At 41.7% G+C, this 13,589-nt stretch overlaps 1 protein-coding gene across 5 annotated transcripts in view; it reads right to left on the minus strand.

Moving 5' to 3' along the window:
- Window positions 1-13,589, minus strand: part of fryb (furry homolog b (Drosophila)) — a 62,959-nt gene that overhangs the window by 13,176 nt on the left and 36,194 nt on the right. For 3 of the 5 annotated variants that reach the window (XM_049591339.1, XM_049591336.1, XM_049591338.1), the window contains exons 25-45: window positions 13,009-13,066; window positions 12,539-12,630; window positions 12,189-12,361; window positions 10,972-11,132; window positions 10,779-10,889; window positions 10,379-10,533; window positions 9,010-9,109; window positions 8,678-8,849; window positions 7,979-8,235; window positions 7,742-7,888; window positions 6,258-6,426; window positions 6,048-6,138; window positions 5,865-5,938; window positions 4,392-4,542; window positions 2,821-2,924; window positions 1,604-1,695; window positions 1,371-1,464; window positions 972-1,191; window positions 632-783; window positions 222-409; window positions 28-122 (exon numbers count right to left, since the gene is read on the minus strand). In XM_049591339.1, coding sequence (XP_049447296.1) covers window positions 28-122; window positions 222-409; window positions 632-783; window positions 972-1,191; window positions 1,371-1,464; window positions 1,604-1,695; window positions 2,821-2,924; window positions 4,392-4,542; window positions 5,865-5,938; window positions 6,048-6,138; window positions 6,258-6,426; window positions 7,742-7,888; window positions 7,979-8,235; window positions 8,678-8,849; window positions 9,010-9,109; window positions 10,379-10,533; window positions 10,779-10,889; window positions 10,972-11,132; window positions 12,189-12,361; window positions 12,539-12,630; window positions 13,009-13,066 — 2,856 coding nt within the window. The remainder of the gene's footprint in view (window positions 1-27; window positions 123-221; window positions 410-631; window positions 784-971; window positions 1,192-1,370; window positions 1,465-1,603; window positions 1,696-2,820; window positions 2,925-4,391; window positions 4,543-5,864; window positions 5,939-6,047; window positions 6,139-6,257; window positions 6,427-7,741; window positions 7,889-7,978; window positions 8,236-8,677; window positions 8,850-9,009; window positions 9,110-10,378; window positions 10,534-10,778; window positions 10,890-10,971; window positions 11,133-12,188; window positions 12,362-12,538; window positions 12,631-13,008; window positions 13,067-13,589) is intronic. The other 2 variants (XM_049591337.1, XM_049591340.1) reach the window with 1 other exon arrangement.

The raw sequence follows: 13,589 nt of genomic DNA on the forward strand, positions 1-13,589 counted from the left end.
AAGGCTAGCTTAATTTTGATTTTCTACCTGGTTAGAGCTGCCATAAGGTCGCTGTTTTTCAGGCACTCTGCTAGATTCACCACCACTGACTCCAGCGTCAACAGCACCTCCATCACGTAGCCCTGAAACACAACATGCATTCCCATTAGCAGAGTACAGAGGTTGTTAAGTGCTGTAATAATTCGTTAATATACTGCCGCTAACCCGACAATTTCTCTCACCTGCACCTCATCTCCGTGTTCTCCCACCACCTCAACGAGGCGGGAGACCAGGTCAGAGACAGCGTGGTTGTTGATCGGCTGTTTGAGCGCTCTAAAGATCTGGAAAGAGCGCCCGGCGTAGTGACGTGAGGAGCTGCACAGAGCCGTCTGTAAGGCCACGTCGCTCAGCTGTTGCTCCAGGTGGAAGTCTGTATAAACAGATGGGAACAAAGACACATAAAGATATACACAAACACACATGCAAGTTTGTTCAGAGAAAAGGATTTTTACTTTTCACAAAATAATATAATTGTTGAGACTTTATTGAGCATGCTGTGCCAATGTTGTGGACAGATTTTCAGAAATGCTACACATGAATTATGATTGTAAAAAGGTCAGTCAAAGTCAATTGGCCTTGAGCAGTTCCTCACCTGACTTTGACTCCTTGAAGACAGAGACAACATGGCGTAGGAAGTTTGTCAGCTGCTCCGTGCTCTTGGAGTTGGGGTTCTTTGGTGTGATGTCCTCGTGCACCCACAGCGGTCCAAACGCTCTGAGCAACGACAACACAGTACTCCAGGCACTGTATACCCACCACCAGTAGCACCATATACATGTTACACAAGCACTTAAAACACGTGCGCAGTCACACAGTGCGCACTACAGTGAGATTTTCACACACACATGCATGCACTTCACAAGCACACCTGCTCGAACATTTGTACCCCAAACTTCTAGGACTGCATGAAACGTCTCTAGGGGTGTGCGTACCTGGTGGAGAGGAACTCAATGAGTTTGTTTGTCTTCTCGTCGGTTTCATTGGGCGTATCCTCAAGGTCCTCCAGGTCATCAGGTGTCACGAGGGGCAAATTTCCAACACTGCCTGCAGTGCTGCCACCACCCAGACTGGCAGAGGAGGAGTTGGATGTGGAGCTGAGGCCAGAATCAGCCACTGGAGATGCCTGCCACTCTCGCAGGAAGTCAGGTGCATCTAAGGGAATATGATAAACAGAATTAAATGTACTATTAATATATTGCCAAGCAGGGTTATCATATTGTTTTGTACTGTGATGTTTCAGTACATGTTTTTATGGGTTCACTAGTGAAAACTGATTGAATAATCATTTTTATACAATGGTAAATGTCACATGATTAAGACGTTATGCTTACGTGACTGCTGGTACTCTGTGTGATAGCTGGACTTAATGGTGAGGGTCTTGTTGTCACTGATCTCTCTCGTCAGCATCAGAACTGAGGCTATTACCTGAAGACACAGAAAGGAGGATTCGTCATTGGCTACTGAAATTCATTTTTGGCTGAATAACTTTCCACTGCCACTATATGCAATGTTAATTCAGACTAAATTGGCATACTAATAACAAGTATTAGGATCCCACACTGACCTGGAAGTTGTTGTTGCAGGAGAGGGCAATGAGGAGGTGGAGAAGGAGACGTTTGCTGTGTTCATAGACCTCTGGTCTGTAGTGGTCCAGACCTGGCCAATAAAATACACAGTCAATACGATTAGACAGGATTAAGATCACTAAACTGAACACAGGTACACATACATACAAAGAACAAAAGCATGCATTGATCTTTATCTGCACATTCATGTGCTGCAAATAAACATTTAACTATTACGAATTAATTATTTATAAGAGCAAAATATATCAAAAGAATTGAAATACTGACAGATCATGTTGCTGTGTCAAGAAATGTTGGCGTACAGTATCTCAAATGTCCACTTGCAAGATGTAGTTTGCACATAAATGGCCATGGTCACGACATGCTTGATTTAGAGGCCTACATAGCATCTACGATGATGCCTCTGTCACTTTTTCTGCTGTGATCTAAGGATTAACATTATAGTTATCTCACCCAGTGTCGCCATGTTTATTGTTTACATCATACAAATCTGTTCTGTGCAGTCTACGTACATGGGCAAGTATGTGAACATTACATTCAAGTCGCAGCAAGTTGTCTACATGAACGCATGGCTAAAAAGCAAGTAATTCTCAGGCCTTGGACAACTTCATGCACACAATAGCACAGATTGGATGATAATGGACAACTTGAAGGGTTAGTATGCTGAATATGCAGAGCACAGAATAACATATGTGTGCACAGCTGACAGGGCAGGTATGTGTCTAGATGTTAGATAATATAGTCTTGGTGAGAAAAGCAGGCCCTGGGGAATGTGTCTGTGCCTTCAGTGACTCAAGAGAACGGTCTGACCTGAAATGCACGTCTGTGGGAGATGGAGATAAAACTTCACGCTGTCATGTTGTGAGCTTATCAGGCGTCACAGAAAATACCTACACACCTCACGACTTATTTTTGTGTCTCTGTGTTAACACCCTTCTTGGGAGGGCGGTGCATGAGGATTTTTTTGATCTTATCTTTTTAGATCAAGTTCCATTAATTCAACCTCATGTTCATGTTGGGAAATAAGAGTAAGACCGGAACATAAAACACTCTAAAACACATCTTGTCAAATTGTGTATTTTACGCATGATATTTACTGTTTTTTTTGTTTAAATAACACTTAAGGCTAGACTTGTCCCAAGAAGACGATAGACCATATCTGAGTTATGTGTGTGTCTGTGCTGTGTACACCTACCCAAGAAGAGGGCATGTAGTAGCAGGGGCAGGTGCAAAGCCCAGTCTTCTCTCACGCTGTGGTCCACCACCATTTCAGTCATGAAGATCACTGCAATGTTACACCTGAAAATCAACACACACACACAAATCTAGTTAGTGCGCAAAATAAGAACAATACTCTCTTCTATGGACTGAGGAATGTGACCACCCTTCCGTGCTTCAGTTCAAGCCCACGTGACGTGAAGTAGTCCATATGGAGTAATTATTCCAAAGATTTAGCTCTGACAACATCTCTGCTCTGTCATTCAGAATGAAGGGACAATAAGGATTACGACTTTCAATCAAGTCAGGGCTGCTACTAATCTCCAAACTCAACGGCTATCGGTCTGATGATGATTTAGCCTCTGCACCAATATGTCAGGAGCTGCGGTGTAGCCAGCAGATAACCAAAGAATGGATATCTGGGCCAAGGCTTTCTGCTCTGTCTGCAGATCACTGTTCACAGTCCGATTAGCAGCTTGAGGTGTAGATGTTTTAGGTCCAGACGACATTACGGCTAATCTTTATAAACAGTTATCTACATAAAATGACAGATATCAAATCAATCTATCAAAAAGTTAAATTGTTGTCAGATGAAAACTAATGGGTTCTGAGATTTCGGCTGATGTGTTCCACCTCTTTCGCTTTCCATACAGACTGTTCACCTGCATGCAGCCAAAGCCCACTCAAATGTGACTGGGACTACAAATGAAAAACAAAACTTCCATTATCAAAATCTTTTCCTCTTGCCAACAGATTCTGCAAACATATGAAGATATATGTTGTTTTATTATTGTTTTGGTCCATAAAATCTTAAAAAAAAGTTTCTCTGAGACAAACTTCAGGTAATTCTTTTTAGCAATATTCTAAAACCAAAGCTCAAGACAACTCAATTCAAGAGAAAACCTGTATTTTTATTAGTTTTATCACTTAAACTTACTTTGGTCGTAAAGAGGATGTGTATTACTAAGTTAAGGCAAGTATCTCCATTGCATTTTTCATGGCAGATGTATCTGTAACTCAGTGCACATCATCATTTAAATCTTATTCTAGAAACCTGTTTTGTGTATACATACTGCTGGTACTGTGAGTCTTCTGTTAGTACTGAATGATAATTAAGACAACAAAGTACAGATACAGAAACTGTATTTACCTGCATAAAAAGACCCATTATTGTGATAAAAGCAGTCCACTCTCCTTTAATGAATTGTAAATACATGCAGCATAAATAACCTGAATCTCATTTTCATCTCATCTTCATAATGACTTTTAAGGTGTTGAGAGAGACGGAGAAGATGAATAAGCAAATCCCTTCTCATATTAATTCTCCACATAGCAGAGGCGGAGCAAGTTGGCTGGGTTTCAGTCTATGCTGGAGTTTATCAGGCCATCTGTGAGGAGGTGTAACCAGTCTGTGCGAGAAAATACTGCTGACTCTGCTGATGCGCCACTGATTGTAACATCGCTGTTCCACCCCTGTGTGTGAATACTGTATTTGTTTAAGAGTGGGTTGTCTGTACAGTGTGTGTGTACATGTTTGTTTGTGTGTACCTATGCAGTGGTCCTCTGGGTGTGATGGTTTCTGGGAGGTAGTCAACCAGAGGAGCCCAGCAGCCTCCGTTAACAGGCATGGGTAACGGCTGAGGGTGGTTGGTCTCCAGAACACCCAGTAGCCAACCGGCATATGGCGGGAGAGGGTCAGCTACAAACACAATCCCAAAGTGTAGTTAATAAAAACATACTTGTAACATATATCTCATACACAAAAGGCGCCAAACTTTAATGATATCTACACACAATACACTGTCCGCACACCCTCAAGCACAGAAAGGTTCATCTCATGACAATATCAAAGCAGAGACAAACAACTAACATGAAAGGTCACAGACAAACAAAGCAGCTCAGTCAAAATGTGTGGAATTCCAAACACAAGCTCAGTCACAGTCAAGGTATTTCAACAACAAAGTGGTTCCTCAGCACGTTTGCAGTTGCTATACTGTAACTTCCCATTATACTAATACAATAGTGTATTTTATCATCTTAGGACAAGTCTAAATATACTCCACCTTGAAAAGTAAGTGTGGTTGAATGACAGTCTTTTTTGTATGTACCTGTATTATGATGGTTAATATTTAGCTTCAAGAAGAAGTTTGTCTGTATGATAAATATGAAACTACATCTGGCTAACCCATCTCACCTCACAATTTAACTTGATATATCTCGTTTGTTGAACCAAATGAACCACAGTGTAAAGATGAAAATTTGGCACTTTGCTTGGAAACCATCTGAGACTCCAGGAAGTAGCTGGTCCCAGCTGGTCCTAGCCTGACACATCACCTAACCAACATAATCTTATTTTTGACAAGAAGGTGAATATTTATAGGAAAGCTGAACTTTTTTTTTACATACCAAAGATATTTTCTTTTTAACAACATCAAAGAGTCTCTTATTGACATGTTTTAGTGTAAAGTCAAACACTGGCTTGGTAAAAATGTCCCCTGCTCACACATCAAAGGTCCAGCTGTTCCACTTGTACTTGGCTGGTTACAGCTCTGCTTAGTCACATGAAGACTTCAGCAGCAGACTCACGCCTGGAAGCCTCCCAACATAGACGCTTGCTAAACATAGACTGGGTACCATCAGTGTGATTACGTCTGTGTATCTGTGTCAAAGGGGACAGTGGTGGGCTATGGCTTGTGACAAAATAACATGTTTGATATACAACTGCAACATAAATGACAGGCTTTAATTAATTATTAAAGGCAGTGAATGACACACACGTTTCAGCGTAGTAACACTAGAAAAGCTCTTGTTTCGGGTATGGCTGTATGGAAGGATTAGTGACAATTAGCATGAAAGTCTTAGGTGTGAATTATGTAATGGCAGGTGACGGAAGAATCCTTGTCCCAGAGCACTTCCAAGTAACAGACAGCTTTGAGTCCCCATGGGCTGTGTTTATGAGTACACAGTGTACAAGTAAAGCAAGTCTGTATATTCATTCTGATGACAAGAAAAACAACTCACTCTTTTCATCCTCGTAAGAGCCTCCAGAGCTATTGCTGTAGCGAGACTCCAGTCTGTTGTGAGCCCTGGCCATGCTGAGATGAACACATGACATTATAAGTTAAATTCAGATTTTGTGTACAGTCTTATTTTGTGACTAAAAAGTTTGAAAGTCTTATGCTAATATTGCGTATTAATACTGACCGCTCTTCACTCTCTCTGACCAGCTTGTTCTCATCTGTGTCCACCAGGTTCTCCTGACCAGCCACCACAGTGTTACTGCTGGAGGTGGTGCCTGCGCATAATACAGAGACAATCTATTAAAATACAGTCTAGTCAACCAACTGTCATATTAAAATTCGTCAAGGTCAAAGTCAATGTTGAGATGAAACCACAAGGAAGGTCTCCTCTCACCCGTCTGTGACGTGGAGGCTTTGTTGCTGGCAGCAAAGCGGTAGAAGGGAGGGTTGTCACAGTGCAGGACCACAGGGTTGACCGGGTCGGTCTGCTGCAGCTCAAACAGGAGCTCCTCCATCGTCTGGATGGTGTTGTTGCGACACAGGTAGATTACCACCTTCTTGATCTGAAACAGATACGAGTATACAGTGTGAATTGGTTTACCTCGCGTAACCCTGCCATCAGAAATGAAAACATGCACTGAGGTTAAAGCTTTCCATACCACCACTAAACCATGGCGTAAACAAAGTCAAATCTGTGAACACTGAGGTTATCTTTTCCTTTTGTTGTTCCTTGTTGTTTATAGTCATTGTTGCTTTGGTAACTGTTAGTAGCAGTTGTTTATCGATGTTTGTTTTATTGTAGTCTCTCTGCTTGTGTAAGAGGGTTGTATGATGTGTTTTATTCTTCAAAAGCATAGCCAGGGATGAAGTCTGCAAATTAGCTACAGCTACAAGGCCTTTATACATTGTACTGACTGCATTTTATTTAAAGTATCTGCCTACATATATCGTCCTAGTCAAACAAACAAACAAATAAATAAATAAATAAAAATATTAGCATATTTGTTTCGATATTCACTATATAATCATAAAATGTAACACACAACCCAGTAGCTTTGTGACAGTCATTTACATTTCACTACATTTTACATTATTTTACCAATAAATCTCTGAAAATGGGAAGTTTTAAGATATAATGTTACTTTTTTGCATTAAAATGTCTATTAACAACTAGACCAATGTTACATTGTTATATTTTAATGAGCTGTGTCCTTACATTATTCAAAATGTTGTCAACAATGTTCAAACCTCTGAGAAATACGTTATTTTAATCAAGGACATGGACTGTGTCGTTTGGTCGCCATCACCTGTCAGGAGCATTATATCCCCGATGCGCATGTGTCAAGGTTGTGGTTGTCTGCCGGAAGCTCTATCATAAATTTACTGAGACACTTTTAAAACTTTTTATGCAGTTTTGGGACACATCTTTACAAAACATGTATTAGACATTGGTCTTTTTTAACTTTATGTTTTAACTGGATGAAGGATTTTGGTCATCGGACGTCTGGATCTTAAGTTATCAGAGAAACAAGTTGAGCTTCCCACCGTGCCAAACAGCATTGGAGAAATACTAATTTGTAACATGAAACGTCTTTATGCAGTGTTTTTACCGATTTTAATGACCTAGTCCGTTTGTTTGCAAGAGTAAAAGACCTCTGCAGATAACTGGGCTACCAGTAAAAACCTCTGTTGGGCTACAGGAATCATAACCAGGAGAAACTGACGGCATTGCTCAGTTTTTTGTTAATGTTTTGATTGAGATAAATATTGTACATATTATACGTTTACCAGGGACCCCTCTGAATGAAGTCCACTGGGGCTTTCCATTTTCAAGAATCTAACTTCAGCACAGCGTCAGTGTGTGCAGACAACACTTACATAAGGCAACAGTGTGGTATCGCTGCTGACTCCACACAGGCTGATAAGGAACTGCAGGGTGATCCGTAAGTTGTTGCTCCACCTCTCGTTGGACACCAGAGCGTTCCAGGCATTCTCAATCTCTGGGCCAGGAACCTCGTCTCCATACTGATTATGTAAGGAAACAAAATGCCGTTGACATGCAGGAGAAAAAAAGGAAGAGTAATTTCACCGACAAGCACAAACATGGCTTCCTACCTTAGCAGTCATAAACATGAGGTTATTTAGCACCAGTGAGGTCGCCTGGAGGGAGCCCCAGCCGTTGCCTCTCAGACTGGGGGACAGACCCATGGGCTGCCCCTGACCGCGAGGTTCTTCCTCTGGTGTGCAGGGGCTTGAGGCGGGCGGTAGGAGCCCCGTGTCCACGAGCTCAATGTTACTGAGCCAGGGTAGCAGGTAGGATAGCATGATCTGTCTGCCGTTTGGGTGGGTGGTTGGGAAACGCTGGCTCACCTCTGCACAGTCAAAAAACAAGGAGGAATTAAAGTCAGAAGTGCCTCAAGGAAGCTGAACATTCCCTAAATGTGTTCACTAACAGGAGAAAAACATTTTTTACAACTCTCTCAGCGAGAATGCCAGCCTCTTGGGAGTTTTGAATGTGAGGTTTCAAACAGATTGTGCCGTTTTCATCCTGCCTGCTTCAGTATTTAACGGGTACTCTAAGCATTCAGCACATCAGATTGTAAAGTCACAGTAAAACAGCATTTTGGGAGCATCCCTGTTTACTTGATCTATATAATGTTGAAACAGGGAGGGGAGGAGAGTCTTTGGTTTTTGTTTACAACTGTTCTCCACAAAAGAAACATAATAGGATTCTAGTCTTGGTCTTGTTTAGTCTCTGTAAGGAAGTATTCCAGCATCTTGTACCTGTCTACACACTCATCCTGAAAAATGTACCTGAGAAAAGAGGCAGTGTGAGCTCTGGGTACATGCTGGCCAGCTGGATGGAGAGCTGAGACAGGTTGACGCTGTAAAGAGGAGGCAGGGGGCCGTGTGTTCCATACAAAATATTACCAGGCTTCTGCTCCACCATCCGCTTCGAGTACGCACACAGCTTAGACTCCAGCACCTGCAGACAAATTATTATCACATCTTTTATAGTCAAAATGCAGCTTCATGTTTGGGCTTTATGTTTGTGTTCTCTTTTCACACCTCTTTGTATGCACTTCATACATATTTAACATTGGGACTGTGTTTGTCTCCTCTGTGTGCTGTATGTGTGTATGCACCTGCATCAGCTGCATGGAGATCTCATATATTTCCCTGCTGGTGTCTGAGGCCTTGAACAACACCAGATTGAGCAAGGTCACAAGGTCACATGGGTAATTCCTGGTGAAGTAAAGAGGAATGGTAAATCATTATTTCAATTTTAATTATAAAATACAAAGTATGGATGTGGATGGAAGCTTTTTACATTATTACACTGGATGCTTTTGCAGGGCCTGTTAACAAAACAGTAGTAAATGGCCTTTGTTTAATTTTATATTCTTTCGTTAATATGTTATTTTAAAGGGGCAAAAAGTGAAATCGTTTCACCGCTAGGTTCGCTGTTGTGCACTGCCTGTAGACCAAAACAAAGTGTGTCATGAGCCACACCTTCCTCTACCTCTGCTCTCCATCCTACCTCTGCTCTAACGCTCCGCTAGCTGCTCCCAGCTAGCTCCTGTTTGTTATTCAGGTTAAAGTGGGAAGAAGCAGCGGGTCTGCCGGGCAGCTGAGTGAAGTGGAGCCTGAGGAGGAAGCACTGGTTAGCCCCGGTTTCACTACAGGCAGATTCACTCGCTACAGGGAAGAGGAAATAAAACCTAAACAGCCAACTTAGTTTAGCAGTTAGCAATGTCTTTCACTCACTCTCAGTCTCTGCTGTGTTTAGCTATTTCCCTGCCTACTTCAATGATGATGGTACCTGTAATAAATGTAATATATTTGCTGAGATGGAGGCGAGGCTCAGTGATTAGAAGAGCTGGTAGAAGCGCTCCATAGTTAGCGTTAGCTCCCGGGAGCGTTAGCAGTTAGCACTAGTCGGCTGCCACCGGCTACTGGAGTAACCTACAGCTATGGAGCGCTTCTACCAGCTCTTCTAGTCACTGAGCCTCGCCTCCATCTCAGCAAGTATATTTCATTTATTACAGGTACCATCAGGCCATCTGCCATTGCTCACTGGCTGTAGCCTTTCATAGGGAGGGAGGGCCAAGGGCTCCGAGAGGAGGGAGGAGGCGGCGATTCAAATGAACGTACATGAACGCGTAGCCGGACCGGCTTGTAAACAAGGGGCTGGAGATCAACACAGAGAGAGGGTGGGTGAGGTCATGCTATACTCCAGATGAAATTACACCCCTAGTTCTTCACATAGCAATTTTTTAATTCCTTCAATCTAGAAATGATGAATTTCGCTTATTGCCCCTTTAAATAATGCATGCTGCATAAAAGTCACTAAATATGTCATTTTAATCAAAACAATGTGACAATTTATTGATCCTCATAGGAAAATTTTACTTTTCCCCAAACTCTCAGGCAAGGAGGTCAGATGACTTAGACTGGTTTCCCTGGAGCTGATAGACCTTCAGTGTCTTGATAGAGAAATGTAAGATCCCCTACCTGTTGCCGCAGACCGTGGCGATGGCCTTGAAGCAGCCAGATGCCAGCTGGTAAGATCCAGTGAAGCAGCGGTCCACGGCCCAGTTGAATAGATTGATTTGGTCTGGGTTCAGCTCTAAGAGCAGGATGACCACCTCACACCCCAGACGGTGCACCTAAGGCAAACATGTTATTATGTAGAGGGGCTACTTCACAGATAGGAAACAGCACAAAAGGAGCAACAGAATTAAGGAAAGCTTAAACTTGAATCGTAACATGTTGAGACAAGCTGAAGAGCTGAAACGTCATGTATAATCATGTTAGAATTATCCAAACCTCTTTAAGTATACCAACAACAAAAAAAAAACATCATCACACTGAGAGATCCTGTAAAACAAATTAATGGCAACAGCTGACCTACCCGTATATCGTGGCACGCCAAGATGTTGTCAAGCCATTTGTAGAGATAGCCATCAGTGGAGAGACCCACATTATCAAACACAGGCCCACAACACAGAACTGCTGACATGGCCTAGGTGACAAAAGTTGAGTTGAATTAATGCACAGTAAGGCCTGCTGTGAAGTAGAGTTTGGGACGTATGGGTGTTGCTTACCTTGAGAGCACAGTACTGGTAGCGAGTGATCTGGTGGTTGCGGTCACTGTATCGATCAAGAGGTGTGAACATGACACTGAAGGGTCCAGCCCACTGGCTGAAGAGGATGAAGAGATGGTGTCTCAGAGACTGTTGAGGGAAGAGGAAGCGCCGGTGGTGGACTGCACAGATGTGAAAGTGAGGGTGAAGAAAGAGAGATACAGAGGGTCAAAATCAGAGACAGACTCAGAGGGTAATTTTGACATTTTTCAACCTGGACCTTGAGTGACTAATAGGAAAAACAGTTTTTGAAATTGGTTCAGTATTGAGTGAGATCACTATGGTTGCAATGTAACTACTTGGGAATGTTTGCACCGTCATTGTACAGCCATTAAAAGTGCTTGTTTTTGTCTGAAAACATGGTAAGGATCCCTACAGAGACAGACCTTTTGGTTAAATAGTAAGACCCTTTTTGTTTAACCAGAAACAGCTCCAAAATCACTGTCGCCAAAGCCACCAGACTCCATTTAAATAAGCAGTAATTTTATTATCGTAGAACACACTTCATTCGAAGTTGCAAGAAACAAAATAAAATTTGCAAAAGAAATTTTTGGCTCCTCCTTTCACTGTTCAAATAATCACAACTCTGATCTGGCTAAAATAAACCCTTAAATAACCCAGTAAGATGTAAATATATGCTGGCTGTATACACTCTAAAATTACTGTTTTTTTAAATGAGGTCTGGTGGGTTTGGCAATAGCGATTTCAATGCTGTTTCCGGTTAAACAAAAAGGATCTTACTCTTTAACAAAAAGGTCTGTCTCTGTCTATAATGTTGTCAGACACTTGTAATAATAATCTGACCCTGTCACCGGCAGGAACATGCACTTTTAATGGCCGTACAATGACGGGCAAACATGCGTCAAGTGGTTAAACTGCGACCTGTTTAGCTGCTGCTGGCTGCAGTGATCTTAATCCTGGACTGGTTTCAAAAATTGTTGATCCTTTTGGTCACTTAGACACAAACACATGTGGAAATGGGGGCCAGGTTGAAAAACTACAGACCTTACCTTTTAAATTTACAGTTTTAATCCATGAGCATTTTTATTGACTGGCATGAAAATTCAGTCAGTGGCTGCAGAATAATGTTAAAGCCATGACTACTACATCTGTTACTACTTTAAAAGACTGAATTATTATGAGATATAATATCATATGAAAGTAATAAAATGATTTACCAGGAACACACTGAATGAGATTCGCCACCATCCCACTGAAATGGGCTCTGATGTCTTTCAGCACATCGAGCTCCTTCTCATTCTCAGCTTCCAGAAGCATCCGGGTTAAATCCACATACTCGAGGAAGAGGGCACCCAGTGCCAGGGAATCACGCTCCAGCGCTCCATTGGTGCTGTAGAGGTAGAGAGGGAAATCTACATTTTACATGTGCATCAACAGGATAGAAATCAGAGAAGAAAGCAAGTGATAGAAGGACGCTTATGGATATTGATGAGGAGAAAGCATGAATGAGTTGCCTGAGTGCATAAGAAAAACAACTAGAGGGCCCTCAGTAGATTTAATGTGCTACCTGTCACTGATGACTCCTGCATTAGCCAGCAGTTCAAAGATCCTCAGTAGCTGCAGCCTGAGAAGATCCCTCCTCTCTCTGCGCTTCTTGTTCTGAAAGCACAGACAGGTTTTCAATATACTGCTAAATATATGTTAATATATGTATGTTGTTTTGTTTATAATGAGATAATTGGTTCCTGAAAGGAAAAGTGACTTAACTTTACATTAGTAGTCCATTTTCATAAATAATATATTACTGATCTATTGAAAGCATCTCTAATAGCTATGATCAGACACTATATACCACGTGGAAGTCTCTATCTTTACAGTTTTATTAACTGCTGCATATAAAAGAAGATTAAATTTGGACTATACTTCATGGTCAGGAGTATATTTCAGAAGCTTTTGTCTGAAATTAATAACCTCAATATGATCCTGTTTCAGCGCTCCCATTTTGTTTCTCTCTCCCTGTGTTTGTGTGTGTGTTACCTCAGGCCTTCGTTCCAGTGCTTCCTTCATCAGTGGATGGAGTTCTTCAACCAGCTCCCTATCAACAGGGTCAGAGAGGGCAAAAATCAATCGATTGCTTCACTGCTAAATGAGACTGATAAAATGTAACCTTGTTGTAGATGGTGGACGCCCTGATCTGAGTGGACAGAATGGTTTGTAACAGATATCCATCTTGTGCAACACCAAGTGTCACATGCCCTAAAACCACTAATCCTCAAACACAGTCATGTTTGACAAATTTGTCTGCAGAGACCTTAATCTCCTTTAAAAACAATAAGCGCCCTTTTGGAAAAACATTTCAGGTTAAAAATAGACCGTCTCGTTTTAAAATGAAACACCTCTCTTTCACAATGGAACCTCTGTCTTTGAAAAAAATGTGATACATCTCTGTCCCCTTGAAAAAAAAATTCTTCACTACATCAGTGACGCAGTTTTTCTTTTCTTCTCTGAATGTCAGAGAGGCATGCAGCTCATCTCAGTTATGAAGAGAATGTCAGGACAGATGGGATTCAGTAATAGAAGAAGGCAGCGTGAAAAGACTTTCTTATGTAAGAGATACG

This window comes from Epinephelus fuscoguttatus, linkage group LG12 (genome assembly GCF_011397635.1).
Source record: "Epinephelus fuscoguttatus linkage group LG12, E.fuscoguttatus.final_Chr_v1".
Taxonomy (NCBI): Eukaryota; Metazoa; Chordata; class Actinopteri; order Perciformes; family Serranidae; genus Epinephelus; species Epinephelus fuscoguttatus.